A 13,521-nucleotide genomic window follows, 5' to 3' on the forward strand; every position below is an offset into this window, starting at 1 on the left:
ACCAAACTGATCATTTGCCTAAATGTGACACTAGAAGGTGTACTTTAACTAGTTGGCTAGGTGAGAACGGATTTACAGGGTTGTTGGAATCAAGTAAAATGTTCTGCTGTTTTATTTAATTTTAATTACCACCTTAACTCTTAACTTGTTTAAATCATCAGATCCTGTTGTAAGGTTGATATCATGTTCCTGGGAATGTATTGTTGAATGCCGAATTTATCACTCTGACTGAAAGCCATATATTGACGATAGCCAAAGACCCTGAGGTGGTGGAATTTGTCTGGACTTGCCACATTCAATATGCCCTGTATGAAATTTCGCACCTCAATTAGAAAGGGAAGATGGTAAAGTGCAAGCTCTAAAGCAATCTCAATATGTAATGTGATACTAAAAGAAACCCAAACAATAACAACAACAAAAAGCATTAAATTATGTGACAAAATATTTTTACCTAGAAATGATAATCAGCAGTAAAAAAAGATGGTAGAAGTTATTTTCCAAGGGTAGCAATATAGAGCATAGTTTTGGTCAAAAGTAATAAACTTATTTTTTTTTTGCAATAAATCTATTTTTAAAATCCTTCTTTGGTGGTATCCATGTCAAAATGACAGTTCATATTAATTGCCTAGTGTTTTGGCTCTATAAATGTCAAAACAATAAACATAGCTCAATTTTTTAATTGGCCTTTTCTTTGTATAAGACTTAGCAATAGTCCAGTAATGTCCATAAATCCTCTACTTATGCCTTCTCAATTTCCTACTGAGACAAAATGTATTTGGGGGTTCCATACTGGTTCTCAACGAAATCACCATAAATAGCAGAATAGTCCTATCTTCAGATGAACAAAGTACCTGGGGTTTTCAAATCTTGTTCACTATGATAGACCTGTTCTTTCATTTGTGCATATATTTTGACATAATGAGAGAAAAAATCAATCATCACCACTTTACACCAAATGAGTGAGAAAAAATAAATAGCAACAGAGATTAAAAGCCTATATAGTATTCTTTTCATTTATTTATTTTTACTACTTTGGTCCAGGTGGAAAAGAATGGCAATTATCTTAGAAGAACATAGCTCTTGGCCTCCAGATTCTTTTTGTAACTTGGCTTGTATCATGGATTCTGAAGGAAAAAGATGGGGAGTCATACGTTTTCCTTAACTGTGGTGTAGTCACAGTCTTGCAGCTGTCTGTGTCTAATCAGTTAAGAATCCAAGCCAAGAGTTCCATACAAATAGAATGTCTGAAATTATAAACTCTTGGTGAATATAAAATTAATTCAGTCTACAAAAATTAGCAGGTCAGTAGAAGTCAGGTAAGAAAAGGAAGTTTTTAGAGGAAAGTGAAGCTGAAGCCCAAATATATGTGGATTTTGGCAGATTCTCTTATTTTTTCCTTTGCTCTTAATGGAGAGGTCTATGTCTCAATGTATAGATATAGATACTCCTACTGAGACATGAAAATAAAGAATGAAAGGGAAGTAGATTCATCTCTGGCTTGGCTCTGATATAAAGGTTATGTGACGAGTCAAGTTTTACATCTTGTGTGAATCCTGAGCTGTTGGGATTTCAACACATTGGGGCTAGCTATAGTTTATTATTGCCTTGGCACTTTGTGGTAGTTTTATTTTGGTAAAATAAACTTAGCACAGGGCTAAAGCAATTAGTGACCTTCAGGCTATCAAAGACTATTAAGGGCAGAATGTGTGAAAGTACTTAAGATTATTTTTTTCTGGCAAGTAAGAGTGAAACAAAGCATGATATAGTAGAAAAAAACACAAGACCAGCAAATTTAATATCTGCATTCTTCTTTCAGTCCTTCTCTAGGTCTCAGTTTCCTCATTATGAAAGGAGGGTGTTGGAGTTGCGGGTGGGAGCTGGTCTTGACAGTATCAAATGCAATTGCTAACTCTGAATTGCTATAATTTGAAAACATGAGTATTTGGAGACATGGAGAAAATATGAGGAATATGTTGATTTATATTCTTCATGTGAAATAAGTCTGCAAGTTCAGTTGAAGATAAAGGTGTTCAATTTTAAAGGTTAACACAGACTGCAGATAACACTTCCCTTTGATATTCAACTGTGCACTTCCTAGCCTCCTGTTACCAAACTTACATGTACAAGCTAACAAATCAAGGAAGAAGGAATGTGGCCTGTTTTAAGCATTAGACACGACGGGCAGATGATCTACTAACAATTTCATACCTTCTGCAATTAGTCTTGACTGCACAAAGAAGGATGCCATTCAAAATAGTATGATATAACAAAAGGAGCCAAACTTGAAAGTCAAAAGGGTGGGATTCTGTCCTTTTTCTGCAATTGATTTCTTTCAAAATGCTAGATTCTTTTTTCTTGTTTTGTCTATAAAATGAGTGTTCCATATTAAATCATGACTAACGTTTTTTTTTTTTCCTCTTCCAAATCTACGATTCTAATTCTCTCTAGGCAATGGAAGTACTTGTAAACCTTTGCCTTCCTTTGTGGTACAGAGTTAAAGCATGGTTCCAACCCTGGCTTAAAAAAAAGTGCTGGGGGATAGTGAAAATTAATCAGTCTCATATTTACAGAATTCAACTCACATAGTTATTTTCTTCAGCATAAAAAAGAAAAAGATAAACACAGTATCTATACCATAGCTCAGTACTCTCTCTTAAATTGTGAGAATTTTATTCATAAACTTGCTTTCTTAATCCTTTCACAGCGAGGAAGTCGTGCCAGTGTAAGCTTCCAGATCACCTCGGAGGTTCAAAGTGGGAGGTCCCCAAGGCTCTCCTTTTCTTCAGGGAGTCTAACTCCAGCTACCTATGAAAACTCCAACATAGCAATTTATGAGGTAGGATATCAACAGCTATCTAATCTGTTGCCTTCTTGGGTTTTAAAATGAGGCAGTGATTTAAGAATTAGTCTGTGGGCAATAATATTGAGACTTTTGGTAAGTCTTTTCAGTTTTTTTCTCTGTTATCCCCTTACGAACTTGTTTGGTTGACATTTTTGACAATGATTTTCCTTAGCAATTCATCTACTTACTTAAACTTCGTTGGTTTTTCAAGTTCATGTATTTAATATGCATGTAAAAAAGGCTGTAAGACCCAAACAGTTAACCATGTCATTCCTTCCAGAAGCTATAGACATAATAATAGAAGAAATTACTTTCTAAGTCAACTTTTTGTGATGGGAGGTCTAGATAAATATTTGTGTAAAGTTTGAGATAAACTCTTTTCTTCAAGTGCTAGTTTATCTTCCTATAACTGTTGTACTCTGATATTATTGAAGGAATCATTTTTAAATTATTCATTTATTTATTTAAAAATATACATTTATTGTTAGTTTTTTTAAGTCTGTACTGATTCTCTGAGTAGCAAGTTAACTTCTGTGTAAAATAGAAATCTTTTTCATTTCACTTAAGTTTCTGTCTTTCAAGCTTTAAGAGGCCACCTCTGACCCCTTGTTCTAAGATACTGGAATTTGGCAACCAGAACAAATCTTGCATCAGTTGGAGAGTTGAAGTGTTTCTTCTCAGCAGGAAAGAGTTAAGCAGGGGGTAAAAGGGAAACTTGACTGCCTTTCTGTCCCTCCTAAGTGAGGCCTTCCCAGTGTGGTTTCCTTGTTTTGTTTGAAGATACTCCCAAAAGCATCAAACACTCTCAACTTCAATAGTAACTACAAAGAAAGTCCAAAACAAGATAGAATGGGTTTTTTAATTGTCTACCACATTGGGTTTTCCAAGTGAATGCTCTTGTCCATTAGCTAAATAATTGACAGGGACCTAAAACACCAAAATTGGCATGATACATATTTGCTCAGTGTAGCTGAGTCCTTTGACTTAAATTTGTGACAAGAAACATTTGGATCTTGCCTTGGACTTCATTTAATTTGCTTTATGTCTAAACTTCAGGTATTGGGGGATTGACAATTCTACTGTCTCAAACACTAAAGACAAGATAATCACATAGCTTTTGAATGTCAAATGGAATGGGCTGATGGCTTTATAAATGTATTGACACCTCTAATATTATGAAGTAAACTTCAATTACCTAAGGCAGTCTCTTGGTTTTTCATCTGTAAAAGGAGTGGTTGAACTAAATTCCTAAACTTGATTGTTCATTAGAATTTCCATAGGAAACTTAAAAAAAACAACAACCTGTGCCAGCTGGGGCCAGTGGCTCAGTTGACAGAGCATCAGTCTGGGGAATGGAAATCCCGGGTTTGGTTCCCAGTCAGAGCACACAGGAGAGGCCACTGTCTGCTTCTTCCCCTTCTGCAGCTAATTGGTTTGCTCATCAGCCCTGGGCACTGAGGATGGCCCACTTGGTCCAAGTGCATCACCTTGAGTGCTGGGAATAGCTTGGCTGATCCAAGCATTGGCTCCAGATGGGGTTGCCAGGTGGATCCTAGTTGGGGTGCATGTGGGAGTCTGTCTATCTCTCATCCTCTCACTTAAAAAAAAGACTTGTGCCTAGGCTTCAACCCTAGTAACTCTGATTCATTTGTTATGAGGTGGGATTAGGCATAAGTAGTTTTTATTAGTTCCGTGTATGTGTAGGCAAAGTTGAGAACTGTTAGACTAAGAGACCACTATGGCCTCTTCTGGCTTGGATATGCTATGATTCCCTGATTTTATGGAAGAATCTATGTGCTGAATTGTGGTATGTTTTATTTGGTGGATTTGGAAGGTTATACTGCAGAATTGAGAAGGTAAAAAAATAAACATTGTATGTGTAGCTGGTCTTTAAGTGTTTGTCAGATATTTCCTCATTTGGGAAGGAGGCAGAGAGTTCAGTTAGTTTCTGGATTGACTGTTGGTCAGTTGGATGATGAGTATTTTTTTTTAAGAATTAACTTTTTTTTTAGATTTTATTTATTCATTTTTAGAGAGAAAGTAAGAGAAAGAGAGAGAGAAGGGGTGAGAAGCCGGAAGCATCAACTCCCATATGTGCCTTGACCAGGCAAGCCCAGGGTTTTGCACCAGTGACCTCAGTATTCCAGGTCAATGCTTTATCCACTGCACCACCACAGGTAGGGCAGATGATGAGTATTTCTGAACTATGTAGGCCAAAGGCAGCCTTTATCTGCACAAAAGGAGTGTGTTAGTGAGAATAATGTCACATAATGAAGTCAATATTAGGCTGATGGTGGGGTGCAAAGGAAGACAGCTGAAACTAGAAAACTGCCTGGCTAGGGCTGAAGAGGACTCCGGCAGGGAGCCTAAGTAAATTGAATCAACAGACCAAACAATAAGGTCCAGTGTGCCTTCTGAAATGGTTCTCTATTAGGAGTGTTTTAAAGAAGATTTGTTATGTAGTTTGTTTAAAATAAATCAATTTTTATGAGAACTGCTATTAGAATATCTGGAAATTCAAGGAAATGTGCCTAGAGTAATAGATACCTAATAAGAAAAGATATATTTCTCTAAGGATGTGCCATAACACCATACTATATTGCAACAAATTGACACTTTGATATACCCTTCAGAATAGAAAAACCAGCTCTCATTTAACAGATACTCTTGGAGATGTGAAAGGAAAGCTAGATGAGGAGACCTCTAGGGAAAAAAGATTGTGAATGGCAGATGCATTAGAAGCATGTCATGATATGCTCTAGTAGCCATGATCTAGGGGAGAGGAGTGAGATGGGCAGTAATGAACCAGGGCACAAATGGAGAGAACCCACTATAATTACCAGCTCTCTCCATTCTGACTCCATCTGCGTCTTAAGTCCTCCTTTTGTTTTCCTCTTTGTTTTATTTGTCTTTTTCTCCCTGCATACCCTGACAATTCATCTTCCTCTCCCAGAGCCTTTTACTTTTATCTTTCCACTTTCTATATTCCTTATAGCCCACTCTCCAACCCTCTCCTTTCCACCAAACATCTTCTCTCTCTCATCACAAAATCATATCATCAAAGCTGAAGAGGACCTAATAATTCAGCTAAGTTGTTGAACTGTATCAGTGGGGAAACTGAGGCTCAGGCCAATTAAATGGCTGCCCTAAGGCCACCCCTGAGTTAGAAAAGGAGCCAGGTCTAGGACCTAGTTCTCTTGACTCTTACTTAATAGACCATGGCCTTAATGCAAAACTAATGGACTTTAAATTACTTCTGAAACTTTAGTGGACAGAGTTTGATGTCTCTTCCTCTTAATTAAAAAGTGAATGATGAGTGAAGTATTTTATCGTTCTTTCTCTTAAAAGAAAAAAAGAAAACAAATAGTACATGTGTGGTAAAGATAAAAGCTGCCCATTTCCTCTTCTTCCCTCATTATTTGTGAAGTAGGACACACACAGACTCAATAAAATGTTTTCTTATAAACTTTGTGAGAATTACTTAAATCTTAAAACACACACACACACACACACACACACACACACACACATTCCCCAAACCAAAGGAAGCCCATGGAAATAAACAGCAACAAAGTGAGAAACAAAAGACATTGGTTCTGTTACTACCTAGTTTTCTGGCCCTGGGAAAGTTATTTAATCTCTTGGGGTTTAATTTCTTTAGCAAATGAAGGGATTGGCCTAGGGATTCCCAACACCCTTTCCAGGTCTTAAATTTAATAAATTGGTAGGGCACAAAGATCTGCTTAACTACCTGAAAAGCTAATAAGCCAGAGTGAATGCTAACCCATGTTTGTAATAGGGCTGGCTCTAGAAAGAAGGTATTTGGTATTGGGTATAGTCAGAGTCAGAGCTACCAGTACTGATATTCAGGTTGTGCCCTACACAAGGGAAGCATATCTCAGATGGCACTATTCACAATGTAGACATATACTAACTTATATGAGAGAGATGCAGGTGTGGCAAATAGATTCTGGCATTCCAACTTAGTTCTAGAATGAGGTATCAGGGCCATCCTTTCATATATACACTTGTACCAGCACTCCAGACCACGTACATACACAGTTACTGTCAAACATATGTGCACTGGCTATGTGCTATTTTGATCATACTCCAAGAGTTTCTTGAGGTTACTCCTTTATCCTGCTAGTATTCTTTTTTTTAATTATAATTTTATTTTTTTAATGGGGCGACATTAATAAATCAGGTTACATATATTCAAAGATCAACAAGTCCAGGTTATCTTGTCTTTCAATTATGTTGCATACCCATCACCCAAAGTCAGATTGTCCTCTGTCACCTTCTATCTAGTTTTCTTTGTGCCCCTCCCCCTCCCCCTTTCCCTCTCCCTTTCCCCCCTCCCCCCGTAACCACCACACTCTTATCAATGTCTCTTAGTTTCACTTTTATGTCCCACCTACGTATGGAATAATGCAGTTCCTGTTTTTTTCTGATTTACTTATTTCACTTCATATAATGTTATCAAGATCCTACCATTTTGCTGTAAATGATCCGATGTCATCATTTCTTATGGCTGAGTAGTATTCCATAGTCTATATGTGCCACATCTTCTTTATCCAGTCGTCTATTGACGGGCTTTTTGGTTGTTTCCATGTCCTGGCCACTGTGAGCAATGCTGCAATGAACATGGGGCTGCATGTGTCTTTACGTATCAATGTTTCTGAGTTTTTGGGGTATATACCCAGTAGAGGGATTGCTGGGTCATAAGGTAGTTCTATTTTCAGTTTTTTGAGGAACCACCATACTTTCTTCCATAATGGTTGTACTACTTTACATTCCCACCAACAGTGTATGAGGGTTCCTTTTTCTCCACAGCCTCTCCAACATTTGCTATTACCTGTCTTGTTAATAATAGCTAATCTAACAGGTGTGAGGTGGTATCTCATTGCAGTTTTGATTTGCATTTCTCTAATAACTAAAGAAGATGAGCATCTTTTCATATATCTGTTGGCCATTTGTACTTCCTCCTGGGAGAAGTGTCTGTTCATGTCCTCTTCCAATTTTTTTATTGGATTGTTTGTTTGTTTGTTGTTGAGTTTTATGAGTTCTTTGTATATTTTGAATATTAGGCCCTTATCTGAGCTGTTGTTTGAAAATATCATTTCCCATTTAGTTGGCTTTCTGTTTATTTTGTTATCAGTTTCTCTTGCTGAGCAAAAACTTCTTAGTCTGATGTAGTCCCATTCATTAATTTTTGCCTTCACTTCTCTTGCCATTGGAGTCAAATTCATAAAATGCTCTTTAAAACCCAGGTCCATGAGTTTAGTACCTATGTCTTTTTCTATGTACTTTATTGTTTCAGGTCTTATGTTTAGATCTTTGATCCATTTTGAGTTAATTTTAGTACAGGGGGACAAACTGTAGTCCAGTTTTATTCTTTTGCATGTGGCTTTCCAGTTTTCCCACCTGCTAGTATTCTTGGAGAAACAATTTCAGCTTCTCAACCCCACCTCTACAGCTTGACTCCAAACCTGACAGTGAAATCTCACCTGGCAGACAAGGCTTGGTGGTATGCAGAGTATTCACTCTGCTAGTGGAATGTATTCCTTGGTGCCTGGAAGATGTATGAGTAAATGAGAGTGTGGTATATCCATGTATGGTTATAGCTGTGGCTGCTTCTCAATATCACAGGGCTGCCACATGCTGTAACATAACTTTTTTATTTTTATTTTTTTACTTGAGGGAAAGCACCCTTTTTAATTAGCACAAAGATACAATAGTGGCTAGGAGTGACCATGGGTCATGTCATATAGTTGTAAAGGTGCTGGGAAAGCTTTATTGCCCACTGACATATCCCACACATAGGCTGATTTTGTGAATTCCCAAGTTAGAATTTTATTCTTTCAACTTAAACTTTGACCCCTCGAAAGGCCAAAGTCCCCAGAAGGCTAAAACTTCAAGCTCACATCAGGCCCTCATGACTTCTACGATTACATAAGTGTGGGGAGAAGCCTGAGAATTGGCCTTTCTAACCAGTTCCTAGGTGACCATGACATAGCTGGACTGGGGCCACATTTGAAGAATTGCTCGGTACAAGACTAGGAAAGCTACCTTTGGTTTTGGGACTGTTCTGCTGCCAGACACTGATCCTGGAATGCCTTTCTGAAATCTGTGGGCATTAAGCCTGGCTGGCACAGTTTTGTTCATCTGCTGAAGGCCTCTAAAGCCATTCCCTAGTTAAAGGGTTTTGAGCTCCTTGGCTCTAAGTTGCCCTCTAACACAAAGTATGGGTGAGTAACTCCGATGCCTGCAGCTCCCATTATTAGTCTTTGCCTCTGGAAAGTCTCCAGATGCAGTGCCACAGCTGGATGGATATATTGGTTACACTCTCTTATTCTCAGAATTTGACTGCACAGAGCTTTCTGCTTTATTCTATCTACTTAATGACAAATTGGTGCAGTTTGAAATGGAATCTCCAGGCTACGGGTAATAGATGTGAAAGCACTTTGAAGAGTAGAGGACGTTGTGCAAATATAAGGTATTATTATTATGGAGAAAAAGAAATCTATATTTGTATTGCTTTTTTAAAATTTGGGTTGGACAGAAAGTAAATAGGGTTTGATGACTGATGAATACTCGAGGCTATGCATGTAGAAGAAAATTATCTATCAGGTACTGGCATTAAAGTGAAGACAATTAAATAATTGTTGTTTTAGACTTGACAGCAACCTTAGAAAATGCTGTTTTGTACTTAAAAATCAGAGATAGACTTCTGAAAGAGTCTAGGTTACTCATATTACAATGATAATACATTTGTACATCCAAATAAAAAAAGTTTAATCTATATTTAAGCCAATCAGTTTATGATTAAAGTATAAGAGGACCCCAAAATGGCCTGTCTCATGAGAGAAAAATGGATCAAGGCAAATGCAGGAAACATTTGCTGCACTACGTTTCCCACCACAGATGCCTCAAGGCAGTGAGAGTTGCAAACACCAACAATCACCATTAATCACAGGGAACCTGGTGCTACATCACTTAGCTATAAATAAGTGAAATGAGATAGCACTTTCTGCAGTTAGTTAAGGGAGTTGTTGCAGAGAGTGGTATCATTTCTTTCTGGGGGTCTGCATAACTTCAATTATTTTTCTGTCTTTAGTTAATTGGAATTTTTAATGTCTCTGTATGACCTCACTTTTAGCTCAGAATACATAGTGCCCATGGGGCGGATAATGGGAGAGGAGGAACAAAGCCTGTTTGGGTTGATGTTATAACTGTACACCCTTCAAGTGGAAGAGACATTTACTCTATAGCTCTAAAGCTAATAATCTCATCACCATTCTCTACCTTTTCTTTTTAGGGTGACTGGGTGTGGCTGAAAAAGTTCCCTTCTGGAGATTTTGGAGATGTTAAGTCCATCAAATCAAGTGCAAGTGATATGTTTGAAATGGTATGTGAAAAGCCCTCTTTTATATACATTCATACTAAAACTAACCCTTTCTTCAAAGTAACTGACAGGCAGTTAGGAAGACCTCTTAGCACTTGCAGAACTGTTACTGGCTTGATATGACCATATAACACAATGGCAAAAGTGTGGGCTCTGGAGTCAAAGAGTCATGAAGATTTCCATACCCAGCTCTACCACTTAAGAGTTATTATTTACTCAGGCAAGTCACCTAAATTCCTTGAGTCTAATTTTTCTTATTTGTAAAGGAGTGCATTAATGTCTACTTCCTGGGGTTGAAATGAGGATTAAAAGATATAATGCATGTAAAGCATCTTAGATATTTCCTGACATACAGCTTTTTTTGTAAAATTGTAGCTATTGTAATAATTATTAAATACATATCCCACAAACATTCAAAATCTCCAGTTGCCAAACCTAGAAAAGTCACCTGGTAATTTCTCTTTACATAAGAAAAATGGTGATTTCCCCAATCTCACCAATTATGGTCAAAGATCTTTGGATGATTTATTTAAGGAAGCAGTCCGCAGATAAGGCAGGAATTATGATTCTTCCCAAATCATTTAAAATCTTGGCTCCTCTTCAAACTTTCAGTACATGAAAGATTTGTGAAACTTTAAAGTTTCATGTCAAATATAGGACTAACAAAATTATTGGGAGATAAGACACATTCAACTCTTAAACTTTTGATGGTAACCAGCTAGGGAGATTTTATGGCATAAGTGAAGTACATGCCTACTCAGTAAATGTTCAGATGACCATGACCATCTAGGTAACACAGATGCTCCAAATATTCTCTGCTTCCTAGGGTTGTCCAGAATATGAGTAAGACATGACTCCATGTAGGTAACTACCTGCTTCCTATATAGAATTTTCTCTATTGGTTATAACCGAGGATATGTGACTATAAAGATGCAGGGAAAACTTCGACATAAATTTGTTTCCATGCTAGGGCTACTAGTATAAAGCTAGATGCTGTAACAGAAAGCCCCCCAAATACTTAATGTCCTAAACACAGAAGAAGTTTAATTTTCATCCAAAAACAGTCTAAGGTAGGTTTTATTAGTTAGTTGGTGACTCTCTTCAAATATGGTGATTCAGGGGCTCAGAATATGGTCATCTTATGATTCTGCTGTCTCCTAGGGCCTCATCAACATCTGCGTTCATCTACAGATGCAGAAAATATAATGGAAGTTGTATATTCACTTATTAAAATCCTTAGACTATAACACTTAGTAATATCACTTATTACTTCCTCTCATATTCTATTGATAAGAATTCAGTCATATGGCTACACTTAGCTCCAAGGGAGACTAGTTGTTCTTCCAATAAGAAAAGAAAATGGCTTGGTATTGAACTTGTTGCAGTATCTGACATAACCACTTTGTATTCTGTCTTCCAACAGAGGTTCAGAGCCCAATAATATTGGATGCTTAGTCCATAAGAGCTGCTACAATGAAACCTTAGAAGATGTTGTCCACTTTGCTGTGTGTGGGCTGATTTTCCATGTCTGCCTCAGCTGGTTTAGACTGTAATTTTATTTTGTTTATTTCTGCATCTCTAGCATGAAGTGCAGTGTCTTGGACACAGTATGCACATATGAAGTACTTTTCACATTATTAAAAAAAAGTTAATAGTTGCAAAGGAAAAATGTCAGAATTCTAGATGTTTCTTCTGAAACAAATTATGTGGGCAGTTTATTCCATCTTTTAAGGAATTAACCTTCTTTAGCTCTCCTGGGTCACTGATGTCCATTCCACAGGGTCCCCAAAGAATCAAGAAAAAGGCCACAGCTCCCGCATTAACTTATGATATGCTAAGAAATATCCCTCTTGGAAATTTCTCTTTTTGACCATTGCATTCCTTTTCTATCACTGCCTGTGATATTGCGATTTATAATAAGAAATATATTTCATCCTTGTTTCCATTTCTGGGACAGAGCTAAAGCCCTTGAAATTTCCCAATTGATGAGAATGATATAGACAGCATTTGTTATGTTAGTGAAGTAGCTATAGAAAAGCACCTAAGGATGAGAGCTGTTTGCCAGGATAACCAACCATGTGGTCAGAGGGTTGGAACTTTCAGTCCCATCACACTGATCATAAGAGAGAGGAGAGGGGCTAGAGCAGCAGTTCTCAACCTGTGGGTTGCGACCCCGGCGGGGGTCGAATGACCAAAACACAGAGGTCGCCTAAAGCCATCGGAAAATACATATTTATTATACAATACATTTTTTAAAAGTTGTGGTACATTTACACAATGAAATAGTACATAGTCATAAAAAGGAAGGAAATCTTACCTTTTGCGACAGCATGTATAGACCTGGAGAACATTATGCTAAGTGAAATAAACCAGTCAGAGAGAGACAAGCAGCATATAATTTCACTCATATATGGAATCTAGTAACAAAATTACTTAACAAGCAAAATACAGACAGACTCATACATGGAGAGCAGGCTGACAGCTGTTGGTGGGAGAGGGAAGGAACAAAGTAGGTAAAAGGATAGAGCAAAAATAGACAAAATACAATGGGCATGGACAATAGTGTGGTGATTGTCGGGCAGGGGAAGAGGAGCAGGGATCGGAGTTGGAAAAATGCTCATGGATGAGGACTTGACTTTGAGGGGTGGTGGTAAACACACAAAACAGTGTAGAGCAGCAGTTCTCAACCTGTGGGTCGCGACCCCGGAAATACAAGTATTTCCGATGGCTTTAGGCGACCCCTGTGTTTTGGTCGTTCGACCCCCGCTGGGGTTGCAACCCACAGGTTAAGAACCTCTGGGCTAGAGGATGAATCAATCACCAATGGCCAAAAATTGAATCAGTTGTTGTGCCTATGTAATGAAGCCTCCATAACCCCCAAACAAGCTTCAGAGAGCGTCCAGGTTGGTGAACACATGGAGATTTGGAAGAATGGCTTGGAAAGGGCACGGAAGCTCTGTGTCCTTCCCCCATACCTTGGACTATGCATTGCTTTTATCTGGCTGTTCCTGAGTTACATCCTTTTATAAACTGGTAATCTATTAAATAAAATGTTTCTATGATTTCTGCGAGCTGCTCTAGCAAATTAACTAACCCAAAGTGGGGTTCATTAAACCTCTAATCTATAGCTGGTGAGTTGGAAGCCCAGGTGACCTGAATTTATGATTGATGTCGTAAGTGGGGTGGAGCATTCTTGTAGGACCGACTCCTCAACCTGTGGGAGCTGACTCTGTCTTTAGGTAGATAGTACCAGAATTGAGTTGAATTGCTGGAC

The 13,521-nt window shown here is 37.9% G+C and overlaps 1 protein-coding gene across 4 annotated transcripts in view; it reads left to right on the top strand.

Moving 5' to 3' along the window:
- Positions 1-13,521, top strand: part of GUCY2F (guanylate cyclase 2F, retinal) — a 126,582-nt gene that overhangs the window by 47,072 nt on the left and 65,989 nt on the right. For all 4 annotated transcript variants that reach the window (XM_066250027.1, XM_066250029.1, XM_066250030.1 and 1 more), the window contains 2 exons: positions 2,705-2,836; positions 10,161-10,250. In XM_066250027.1, coding sequence (XP_066106124.1) covers positions 2,705-2,836; positions 10,161-10,250 — 222 coding nt within the window. The remainder of the gene's footprint in view (positions 1-2,704; positions 2,837-10,160; positions 10,251-13,521) is intronic.

The sequence above is a fragment of the Saccopteryx bilineata genome, chromosome X (assembly GCF_036850765.1).
Source record: "Saccopteryx bilineata isolate mSacBil1 chromosome X, mSacBil1_pri_phased_curated, whole genome shotgun sequence".
Taxonomy (NCBI): Eukaryota; Metazoa; Chordata; class Mammalia; order Chiroptera; family Emballonuridae; genus Saccopteryx; species Saccopteryx bilineata.